The 12,380-nt window shown below is 44.3% G+C and overlaps 1 protein-coding gene across 2 annotated transcripts in view; it reads right to left on the bottom strand.

Moving 5' to 3' along the window:
• The window catches only part of PKD2 (polycystin 2, transient receptor potential cation channel), a 47,669-nt gene that overhangs the window by 20,024 nt on the left and 15,265 nt on the right, over nucleotides 1-12,380 (bottom strand). For both annotated transcript variants that reach the window (XM_038769176.1, XM_038769175.1), the window contains exons 4-7: nucleotides 10,810-11,060; nucleotides 10,024-10,248; nucleotides 3,242-3,470; nucleotides 1,320-1,487 (exon numbers count right to left, since the gene is read on the bottom strand). In XM_038769176.1, coding sequence (XP_038625104.1) covers nucleotides 1,320-1,487; nucleotides 3,242-3,470; nucleotides 10,024-10,248; nucleotides 10,810-11,060 — 873 coding nt within the window. The remainder of the gene's footprint in view (nucleotides 1-1,319; nucleotides 1,488-3,241; nucleotides 3,471-10,023; nucleotides 10,249-10,809; nucleotides 11,061-12,380) is intronic.

The following is a 12,380-nucleotide window of genomic DNA, read 5'->3' as shown; positions in this document are numbered from 1 at the left end:
CAGAAAGTACATGGTTGAAGACACGTTTCTGGCAATTTCACTACAATTTGTAGTGAAATTCTTCCCCACAGCTATTTCCCAGTTTGGGGAAGTTAAGTGATTCCATACTGCAAACCCAATCAATGGAGACCTTTCAATCATTCATTCAATTGTATTTATTATGTACTTACTATGTGCAGAGCACTGTACTAAGCTCTTGGGGAAAGTACTACAATAAACAGTGACATTCCCTGCCCACAACAAGCTCACAGACCAGAGCAGGGGGAGACAGACATCGATATAAATAGAGACCTTGATTATTTAACTTGGAGGTTAAGAATTTCTCTGGGAGTTTCTACAGGGAACAAAGATGAGGAAGTGGCAGCTCCCTAGACATGGGGGATGGCCTAGGGTAGCTATTGATAATAATAGGAATAATATTAATAAAGGTAGAATAAGTTATGTGTCTCCTATGTGTCAAGCACTGTACTAGGCATTGGGGAAGACAGAAGATAAGCAGAGAAGACCCAATCCCTGTCCCACATGGGGCTCACCATAGAAGTCGGAGAGATAACAGGTATCTAATCCCCATCTTACAAATGAGGAAACTGAGATACAGAGAAGTAATGTGACTTGTCCAAGGCCACACAACAGACAAGTGGCAGAGCCAGGATTAGAACTCAGGTCCTCTGATTCGCAGGTCTGTGCTCTTTCCACTGAGCCACACTGTTTCACATTTAACAAATGGTTCAGGTTTGGGTCCCCAGATAGCTCCTACTGCTTTTGCAGAGTGTAGGATGCCAGATGCATTCACCACCCACGCCAGAACAGCAGCAACTACCATATGTGTCTATCTCTCGGTTCTCTTGAGTCATGAGGCATAGGACCTTGCAACATCCTGGACACAGCAAGGAGCCCTTCTCGGGAGCAAACGGGGCCATGGTGCGGCAGAACATCATGCCTGCTCCAACTTAAATATTAAACAGGATACGCTCCCTGCAACCCCAGCCAGGTCCAGAGGCAGTAATCAGGTGAAACACCCAGTGAGCATTTCGAAGTTTGTTTTCTTCCCTCTCTTCCTCCCTCCTGGGTCATTTTCTCCCCATTCAGCCCCGGGGGAAATCTGGGTCCCATCATTCATCCTAGGAGTGTCTAACATCAGGGAAAGTCATGGAGATTTTTCCTACTTCCCTTTCAGTGAAGAGCTGTTGAGTGGAGCCAAGAGAGAAAAATTGAGCCAAAGGCACGGAAGGCAGTGAGATGACTCATAGTTAAATTCATTATATGTACAATCCCCATAATTTCCTTTAAATGTCCCACATTTGAAAGCTTTAAATTACCTTAATCCAGACAAAAAATACAGTGACAGCGGCAACGTTGTTGAACTGTATTTGCCAATATGCCAGGGGCTCGAAGTTGGGAAAGGTACTTTTATCTTCTAGAAATTTCAGCAGTAACTCCACAGTTGATACTCTATATATACTGATGCCAATAGCTACCACCGACAGCTGCGGGGAAGAAAATAGCCACTTTTAGAACAATACCCTTGTGACTTGGATTCACTCCTTAAAATTTCATTAAGTTGTTTAAAGCTAGAGATGCAGAAATCCTAAGGTCACATCATCTTGACTGAAACAGCGTGTACGGATGTGTCTTCAAGAACATGGTTCTGGTTTAGGGGCTGAAGGAGTTGCATCAAGGAGCACGGTGCCTCCCTCCAATTAAAATCAGCTGCATCTAAGATGAACACTCTCCCTTTTCCCCAGGCTTCCACCCAGACACAGGAGAAACTTCTGTCAGCTCTCTGGAATTGCAATTAAGGCTGAGATCCTCCCTGACCCTCACCCAGAAACAGGTAAGAAAATAAACCCAAGGGAACTCAAGGTCCAATCCCTGTCTTGCCACAATCCTTCACACGCACTATATGGGGGCTTATGGACCCTTGAAGGGGAAGAGGTGTCCTCTTATACATGGTTGGGGAGGGCAGGGGGCGGATGGATGCACATTCAGCAGTCTCCAGCAGGTAGCATAATTAGTTTGCTTGAACTCAAAATTTTGTACATTTAGAATTAATATCTTAACCAATCAATCAATCAGTGGTATTTATCGAGAGCTTACTGTGTGCTGAGCACCGTACTGAGCACTTGGAAGAGTACAATACAATAGAATTAGCAGACACATCTCACCCTACAACTTCGGTTCACTGACTCACATTACAACCCCCGCTGGACTATTTTCTATTTTCATATCCTAGCTAAAGGGACTATTATTAAGAGGGTTCTCTGAAAACCTTTTGGCTCCAAGATAGATGGGGATGGAAACAGAGATTAAAATAATATGCAAGAGAAAGACTCATCAAAGGGATTGGGATTTTAGAGCAAACTACATTGGGGCCCAAGAATTGGAAAGCCCAGAACTGAACTGTGTAACACCTCTACATTCCCATCTGCACTGATGCTTGTTTCAATAAGGTCTGGCTAAGGAGGATCTGGATAAACTAAAACTTACTGCATGGCTCCACTGTTCTGACCAGTGTTTAAAGTGAAGCTTTCTGAAGAGGCAATCAACTAAGTAGATAAAGAATATTTATTGAGCACCTATTGTTGACAGAACGGTAGGCAACTAGATGGACCCAGAATCCACCAGCTGACTTGGCTCTGAACAACTTGTTACCCACATTTCTAAACTCCCTAGAACCCAGAAGGGCAAGGAGAGAGTCTTGTGGAGAGTCCACTCCACAAGGGCTACTGTCCCCACAGTTGTTTTCAGCTGGACTCCCAGGACTGCTCAACCCACGTCTCTGACAAGATCTGAAGGATTCCCATCAAGGCTCTAGACTAAAAGCTCCTTTTGGGTAGGTAATGGGTCTATCAACTTTGTTGTTTTGCACTTTCCTGAGTGTTTAGTACAGTGCTCTGCACCTAGTAAGTGCTCAAAAAATACCATTGATTGATTGACTCTCCAGTGCACGCTCCCATAAAATCCCAATCCCTTTTCACCCTCATACTAAAAATGAAAATCCCTGAGGCGTTTCGGACGCTCTTTCATAGGAGGTGGGACAAAACACGCTTTAGGATTTTATGATGTCCCATGTCTTCTTCAAATGCCATCTAGTTGTTTCTGACCCACAGCAACTCCATGAACAGACCTTCTTCAGAAAATCCCATCTTCTATCACAAAGTCAGTCTGGTATGCATATTCCATATGCACAACTATAAAAAATGATGGGTAATACAGGACTCTGCCTGACTCCAGAACCTACCACAATAATAATAATATCCAGACAATTCCAGAGACTTCTGAAATAGTGCAGTTTGTGAATACGGATTTCCAGGATCTCTTCCACCACATAGTAGAGAATAAAGAAGCAGAAGGCAATCTCACAGGCCGCCAGGAAGAAATCAAAAGTAGATTCGTAGCGAATTAGCTTCACGGGCTGAAATTGCCAAGAGGTAATTATACCACCAGTTGCTGGGAATTCAACCAGTAATCTGTGTTGCAAGAAGAAGGAAAACAGCATATGCATTTGAGTATGAATGTCAAGATGTGGTCCCAGCATGCAAATCCACAGCAATGATGAGGTTGACTGGGTCTCCCCATTGTTAACCTGTTCCTGAGAGTCTTGAAAATTGTTCCATCTCTTTGAATGGAACACCATCTCTTTGAAGACCTGTGTGACTTCATTATTCCCAAGTAACAGGACTCCCAGTAGTTCCAAGCTGCTTTGCACCAAGCAGAGGGCGCTTATTAGTGGGAAACCAATCCCGATCTATTGGAAGACAACTTAAGACAACTATGGCTCATTCGCCACTTTTGTCAGATGTAGCAACCCCTACTGTTAGAATATTTCTTGGGGTCTATTACAGTAACAATAGTATTATTGAATACCCATTGGATGCAATACACCCAACTAAGTGCTTGGGAAGAACAAAAACTAACGGCAGGACATACAAGTGCACGAGGAAGTTACGATCTCTCGGGGGGTTTTATTCCTCTGTGTTTCTGCCAAGTTGAATGGACCAAGAGCAGAACCACTATTTGGGAATGAGCCTAGCTCTAAATCAGACACCACACCCAATCCATTGTCACTCCACACCGATAATATGGCTATGGGAAGGGGGTTTTTTAGCCCTGAGAAGCATAGCTAAAGAGACAGGAGCCTATTTTTCTGTCAGAAGAGACTCATAAAAATCTTCCAGATCAAATATTCTAACTCAGAGCAATTTGGGAAGCATAGAAACTTTGCTGGGGACTGACTGGGTCTCTAAAAGAAGCAGTCCATCAGGTTACAGGGTTCTGTCACCAGGGAAACAGGATGGTATTAAAAGGGTCTTCCAATCACTTTTTATGCGGCCCGGGGACAAATGAGAGTTGTGGTTCCCCTATCTTTAACACAGGTCTATATTTATATTTATTTTTTAATGGTATTTGTTAAGTGCTTACTATGTGCCAGACACCGTATTAAGCCCTGGGGTAGATATAAGTTCATTAGTTTGGACACAGCCCGTCCCACATGGGGCTCACAGTCTTAATCCCCATTTTACTGATGAGGTAACAAAGGCCCAGGGGAGTTCAGCGACTTTCTCGAGCTCACACAGCAGACCAGTAGTAAAGTAAGAATTAGAACCAGGTCCTTCTGACTCCCAAGCACATGCTCTATCCACTAGGTTATGTTGCTTAACAGAGATAGACTAATCTGTAAGGAGTAGATTTTGTAATTGATGGCTGTAAGGATAATATTCAGGGTTTTTTTTTTAACTTGGGTAAACTAGGTTTATAGTTCAAAAGTTTCCCTTCTCTTTTTGTTCTATATTTTTATGATTCATATAGGGCTAGGATAGCTACTGACAGCACTCAAATATCAGACCAAGGGGTACACATGATGAACATGCATTAAGCATGCAACTAACCCATTTGTTATGCCAGTCTTGCAGTGCAATTTAACGTTAACATAATAGACATTTTGCAACAGTGTGTAGTTTGCCCAGACCTACAGCGTTTCTCCAGAGGGATGCCCTGACCCTGCAATTTGCTTCAGAGCCATTGTTTTTCCTCTCAGGCCCCTCCAAGAATGGATGCCACTTCCGAACCTTGGAAGTCGGTGATGAGAGCCAAGGAGGAGGGAAGTTGAGAGTTGAAAATGAAAATCCCAGACATAAAAGCATCCGGGGCAGGATCCCCGCTGCACAGAAGGCACAGCTTAGTACAGTGCCTGCCACAGAGTTAGCGCTTAACAAATACCATTAAAAATAAAAGGGTGAGCTAAAAACCAGATGACTGGTCACCTTAAATACAACTACTTCTACATGGCAACTACTTCCTCAGCAATGTTACCCCTTTCCAGCAATTGTAAAACATCACTGCTACTTCTGGGTGGGCACTGCAATTTCGAAGACAAACTAACTTAATTTGGAGCAGCGTGCCAAAGTGTGACAATAGCCAAAGATTGTTTTTGAAGGGAGGGCTGAGTGGCCTAATAGAAAGAGCATGAGAATCCAGGAAGCTGAAGACCGGGTTGTTAATTAAGTTCTGCCACTGGCCTGCTGTGTGATCTGGGCAAATCGCTTAACCTCTCTGTGCCTCATTTTCCTCATTGTTTTTAATGGTATTTCTTAAGCATGTACTACGTGCCAGCCAGTGTACTAAGAGCTAGGGCAGATATAAAGTTGGACACAGTCCATGTTCCACATGGGGTTCACAATCTCAGTCCCAATTTTACAGATGAGGTAACTGAGGCACAGAGAAGTTAACTGACTTGCCCAAGGTGAAGGGGCTGGGATTAGAACCCAAGTCCTCTGACTCCCAGGCCCATCCTCTTTCCACTAGGCCACGCTATCCGTAAATGGAGATGATAACTATTTTCCCTAGTTCTAAGATTGGGCAAGCCTCTATGAGACAAGGCCTGTGCCCAATCTGATTATTCTGTTACTTCCCCATAGCTTGGTAAAATGCTTTGGCACACAGGCACTGTTCAATGAATACCATGTTTAAATTAGGTCTTATTTTTGTGGAAGGAGAATGACAACAGTAGCCCAAAAGATAATCAAAGACTGACCACAGGGGCTGGTTACCCAGGGAAACTCCAGACTCTTTACAGTGTGAGGTGAAGGAAAATACCTCAGGGGAAAAAAAAAATACTTATGATGTATTTAAAAATGACTAAACTTTCTAGATACCACAATCCAAAATACATGTTTAGTCTACAAACAGTGAAGATGCTGCCAATTCATCTAAATGCACTTGAATTGATTTAAATCAGCCTTGGCAGAATTAGGTTGGATTTGTAAACCTATTTAAGGCAATTTTGGCAGCGGAAGTGGAAGGTTAAATTTGTGCCCGAACTAAAGGACGTTTTAAAAATATATATTCCTGAAAGGAGCCGGGAGGCGAGGAGTTATTGAAATTGGTTAATTGCATAAAACCTAAAAACCCATCTCTGCAAGCTCTAAGAGTTTAGTGGGTCATTAACCAAATACAGGGTCCACCAACCAGAATGAGGAAAGAAAACATTTGGTCACTGAATTCTGGTGCATGAGTTTAGCATAAAGGCTGAGGTTATCTGATGAAGCTTTTAAGAGCTGTCCAGGATGAGCCCTCTGGGGTCAGGAGCAGGGGAAGAGGTGAAAGAGGTAATGAAATAAAAATAAAGGAAAGCCAACCCTTTAGTGTCATTCTCTCTTCCTGGTGCTCTTGCTTTCCCCTTGTCTGTGTTCCAGCCCAATTTGGCACCCCTCCCTCTCATATAGACTCCTCCTCTAGACAGTAAGCTCAGTGTGGCCTAATAGATAGAGCACAGGTCTGGGAGCCTGGAGGACCTGGGTTCTAATCCCGACTCCCACCACTTATCTACTTTGTGACCTCGGTCAAGTCACTTAACTTCTCTGTGCCTCAGTTGCCTCATCTGTAAAATAGGGATTAAGACTATGAGCCCCATGTAGGACAGGTACTGTGTCCAACCTGATTAGGTTATATCTACCCTAGTGCTTCGTACAGTGCCTGGCACATAGTAAGCACTTAATGAATACCATTTTAAAAAATGTGTCTGCCAACTCTGTCGTATTGTACTCTCCCAAGTGCTTTGTCCTATGCTCTGTACACAGTACATGCTCAATAAATACCACTGATTGAGAGAGGTAGGTGAGTGAAGGGGGAGAGGCAGCAGAAGAGGGATGGGGATCAGCCTTGATCACCCCAGAGAGATGAACAAGGGCCACAGAGTGACCAGATGGGTAGACATGATCGGTCTCCAGCTTCCCAGGCACAGTGGGGCATTTCTGCATGTACGGGCACTTGTTATCACTATTATTATGACGATTATTGTGCTCGTTAGGCGCTTACGATATGTCAAGTGATGTTGTACGTCCTGTTTTAGCTTGTACCGGTGGGGTTATTGAGCCCCATTGAATTTGTTCACCCACGGGATTCTGGGTCAGCCTACCACTGCTCTGAGAATCTTGGATGACGGCATCATTTGTGATCCATAAAATGGGGGCTGGGCGATATCCTGACCATCAGCTTAGTCCAAGTTTCAAATTGCTGTGACTTAGACCAAACCGAGAATGCCCATGGATGAAGTCACCTTCTTTACCTCTCTTCAGAGAAAACAACTGTTGTCTAATGGGGATAATAATAATAATTTTATTATTTTTATTATTATCATCATCATTATCCCCACTAGGCAACAGCTGGTTTCTCTAGAGAAAGGTTAGGAAGCACTGTTCTAAGCACTGGGGTAGATACACTTCAATCAGGTTGGACACAGTCCCTGTCCCACAAGGAGCTCACAGTCTTCATAGGAAGGAGAACAAATATTTAATCTTCAATTTACAGATGAGGAAACTGAGTCTTAGAGAAGTAAAGTGGCTTGCCCACGGTTACACAGCAGGCACTTGCAGAGCTGAGATTAGAACCCCAGTCCTCTGGCTCCCAGTACCATGCTCCTTCCACTAGCCATGCTGCTTCCGTAGGGAAATGTGTTAAACTGAGTCCAGCACACTGAAATCAACATTCCGTATTTCTGTAGTAGAAAATGTTGTGAAAATTTAGCCCCAAATCCTATTTCTGTCTCTGGCATTCAGTACACAGGGTTATCATGGGGGCTGGAAAAATGTATCGGTCTGTTGCTCAGGGATGAATCAGGAAAGGAGGAAAAGAGATGAGCCAGGGCTGATGACTCACCAGAAGTCCACAGATTGAATCTTTATAGGTTCAACCCCCTGGGGACAGACAGCTGAATTCCTCATCTCATCCTAGTGTGCCCAAAGGGGTTTCTGGAACCCCACTTGGCCACCAGAAGGCACTGAATCCTTTTGCGACTACTGCTGCTTCCTCCATCTCCCCATCCAGTCCCCTTGACAGGGTCTCATAAAGCTCCTTAATCTCTCCCCACCCCTCTATCAACTGCCTGTCTCAGACCATGAAGCTCCAGCCCTGAAGTGGAATTCCATGGGGCTTCCCTACATCACTGGGCCCTTAACTCCACACAGTATTCATTGGGGCAAATTCATTCATTTATTCAATTATATTTATTGAGCGCTTACTGTGTGCAGAGCACTGTACGAAGCACTTGGAAAGTACAACTCAGCAACAATTTAGAGACAATAATAATAATAATAATAATGGCATTTGTTTTGCGCTTACTATGTGTGAAGCACTGTTCTAAGCGCTGGGGGGGATACAAGTTAATCAGGTTGCATGTGGGGCTCACAGTCTTCATCCCCATTTTACAGATGAGGTAACTGAGGCTCAGAGAAGTTAAGTGACTTGCCCAAGGTCACACAGCAGACATGTGGTGGAGCAGGCTTAGAACTCACAACCTCTGACTCCCAAGCCCGGGCTCTTTCCACTGAGCCACGCTGCAATCCCTGCCCACAACGGGCTCACAGTCTAAAAGGAGGGAGTCAGACATCAACACAAGTGAACAGGCATCAATATACATAAATAGAATTATTGATATACATACATTATTAATAAAAAGAAATAGAATTATAATGGGTGAGAGTCCCAGGTGGGAGTTTATTCAGGGGTGTTACTAGCAAGTGCCGTCGAGTCATTGCCAATTCATAGCGACTCTGTGGATATACTTTCTCCAGAATGTCCTGTCCTCTGCTGTAATCCATAACCTTTCTAACAGTTCTTCCGTTATCACTGTTATGGTCTTGATCCCTCTAGACTGTAAGCCCATTGTGGGCAGGGATTGTCTCTATTGCTCTAGTGTTCTTTCTAAGCACTTAGTACAGTGCTCTAAACACAGTAAGTGCTCAATAAATACAAATGAAGGAAGCAGAGTGGCCGTTCATTTGGTTTTAGGCTAAACAGTCTGGTTTTCAGCTAGTCCGTGACCTGTCAGTTACCTTGGCTCAGACACAGTACATGTGTCCAGGGGACGTGGGAGGGAGGGATGGAACGGCTCTGGAGCAATGCAAGGGGGACAGGGGTGCCCCCAGTGACAGGTCCTAAGGTTCTGCAGATTTCTGTCAAGGGTCCTGAATGATGTCATTAAGCTTTGTTGCACCGATCTCTTACTTCCTGGTCAGCAAGGGGGATCAAGTGTCTTTTAGTGCCATCAATGGCCACCTAGATGCCACTCTACCTTCAATCAATTAATGACATGTATCGAGCATTTACTGTGTGCAGAGCCCTGTATTAAGCCCTCAGAAGAGTATACTACAACAAAATTGGTAGACCTGCCCGCAAGAAGCTTACAGTTTAGAGAACCCTCAAGAAGTTTAATCCCCCACTAGATTGTAAGCTCCTTAAGGTCAGGATCATGGCTACCATCTCTATCGTATTGTACTCTCCCAATTGCTTAGTACAGTGCCTTGCACTGAGTAAGCTCTCAATAAATATTATTGATTGATAATCATCTCATGGCTTCCTGCCTATCCATGAATCCCCTGAATTGTCAATCTCAGCTACCTGCTCTGTTCACCAAGCCTCCCCACCCAGTTTTCCAATCCCAAAGTTACAGGAACCGAAACCAACGAGCGAACCATTATTTACAGTATGCTTCCCCTCAGGATTCTTGAAAACGCAACCACTTACCTGACCACGCAAAACAAGTTAATGTTAGCGTTGTACACTGAGAAGTCAATAAAGATCGCTCTGGTCCCTCGGTCCAGCCACATATTATTCTTGAGGATAGCAATCTGGGCCACTGTTTCTTCTCTGGTTCTTGACAGATCTAGGTAATAGCCAGCCCCACTGTAAGTGGCAATCAACCCCCAGTGCCTGCTTCCATTCAAGTCCTTTTCACTTGTGTAGATCCAACTGGTAAAATCAAAAAGCAGCAAAAAAACAACAACAATAAAAAACCCACTCGTATAAATCTTATCATCTCTAGTCAGTATGGAAGGGATGGGCTGCACCGCAGAAAGGAGTTTAGTAATAAGAAAGGAGGCACTAGATGTTTCAGAAAACATACTACTTCAACAAATGGCAATATCTATGGTTCTCTGCCAGGAAGCATCTAAAATTGAATTAATAAGATTCTCCATTTATCAGCCAACAGAAATGTTTCTAGTGGCAAAGATCACTAGATGCTACCACTGCTAGAGTCTGGGACCGCCCCCCCGAAACACACACACTGTGTGTCTCTCTCTCAGGCTTCTTTTGCAGGGAACGTGCATTTGGCTAAATACAAGGTTGAGACTTTGTCCTGGGCCTCACCACAGCACCGCAGAGTAAGGAGCCATTTCTAGACTGTAAACCCATTGTTGGGTAGGGACCGTCTCTACATGTTGCCGATTTGTACTTCCCAGCGCTTAGTACAGTGCTCTGCAAGCAGTAAGCGCTCAATAAATACGAGGTCTGAGAGAAAAAAATACATACGCTGTTGCATTCCGAGGGCCGAAAGGAGCCGTGTCTTCACTGCTGACTGAGTAGACGTCGTAACACTCTTTGATGTCATCCCTCAAGTCCTGGGGGACAGAGCAGGAGCCATTTCTGACTTTTAGCTGGCGGAGGCGAGGAACTCCTAGCAGCAAGTTCTGGTAGTATATGAAGCTTCGGTTTTCAGCCCCTGAGTTATTGTTGTACCACATGTCCCAGTAGAGGCCATCCAGCAGTGAGCCTTCTGTAAACTGAGAGGTATAGGAGATGCTGAAAAGTCCAAAGTCACAGGAACATTTGATGCTGAGAACAGCCTGGGCCACTCTGAAGGTCAGCAGCCCAAGGTGTACGGGACTCTAGGAGTCAGAGGGGGCTGACTCACCCTTTCTGATTAATGAAAAGACTGGAAAATTGCCCAAACGTGATATAAGTAGGCGAACACTTACTTTATTTGGACTTTACAACATTCGGTGAGTGTATGTTCATGTACTTATTTACATGATCTGTTTTTTTTCCATGATTTTACACAGGTAAAGGCAAACTGACAACCCAGAAAAGGAGCAATAAACCCGAGAGCTCAAGACCAAAGAGTGGTCTTTGTGTATGCAGACTGTGGTCTTTCTTTGGCCTTTCTAGTCACACCCACAACCTCCCACTCACACACATACACTCACACACCTCCCATTGGTGAACTTCACCATCAGTAGTGTCACCTTCAAGGTTGTAAAAGTTCAACTTTTCTGGATAGGCTTGTTTGTCCTTTGTAAAGTCTGGATGGGGGGGTCCGATAGGGAATTTTGCTGTGTGTATTTCTGTCATTAGTGTTCTTAATGGTTCTTTTGGCAAGCGTTTCCATCATGGGTATACTAGCCTGCTTGGTGTGGGTCCTTATTCAGATTTGGGTCTACACCTATTTGACTGGAAGCTTCAGAACTGCACCTGTCCTCTAACTCTCCCCAGGGCCTCACTGGTGCTCTGGGTACAGCTGGCGGTTGGTCTACTACTGACCAACTGGCTCTACTCTGTGGAAGCCTCTTCCTCATGAGAAAGCCTGGAACAGCTTTCTCTGACCCCAAGAACAGTGGCTGTGACGTTTGGCTTTAATGTAGATTTGATTTACCAAAATAATAATTGCTCATTTTGCATATTCATTCAATTCATCAACTGAACTTACTGAGTGCTTATTGGGTACAGAGCAGTATCCTAAAACACAGAGGCATTCCTCCTTTCGGTACTTCAAGTACATGATACTTTTGCTGAAGGAAGCAGCAGTTCTAGTGGAAAGTACACGGGCCTGGGAGTCAGAGGACCTGGATTCCAATCCTGGTTCTGCCACTTGTCTGCTGTGACACCTTGGGCAAGTAGCTTCATATCTCTGTGCCTCAGTTACCTCATCTATAAAGTGGGGATTAAGACTCTGAGCCCCATATGGAGCATGGACTGTGTCCAATCTGATTTTCCTGTACCCAACCCAGTGCTTAGAACAGTGCCTGGCACATCAGTCAATCAATCAATCATATTTATTGGGCACTTACTGTGTGCAGAGCACTGTAATAAGTGCTTGGGAAGTA

The sequence above is a fragment of the Tachyglossus aculeatus genome, chromosome X5, assembly GCF_015852505.1.
Source record: "Tachyglossus aculeatus isolate mTacAcu1 chromosome X5, mTacAcu1.pri, whole genome shotgun sequence".
NCBI classification, from domain to species: Eukaryota; Metazoa; Chordata; class Mammalia; order Monotremata; family Tachyglossidae; genus Tachyglossus; species Tachyglossus aculeatus.
Note: the sequence above shows the minus strand (reverse complement) of the source record. Positions and strands in the feature narration are given on the sequence as shown.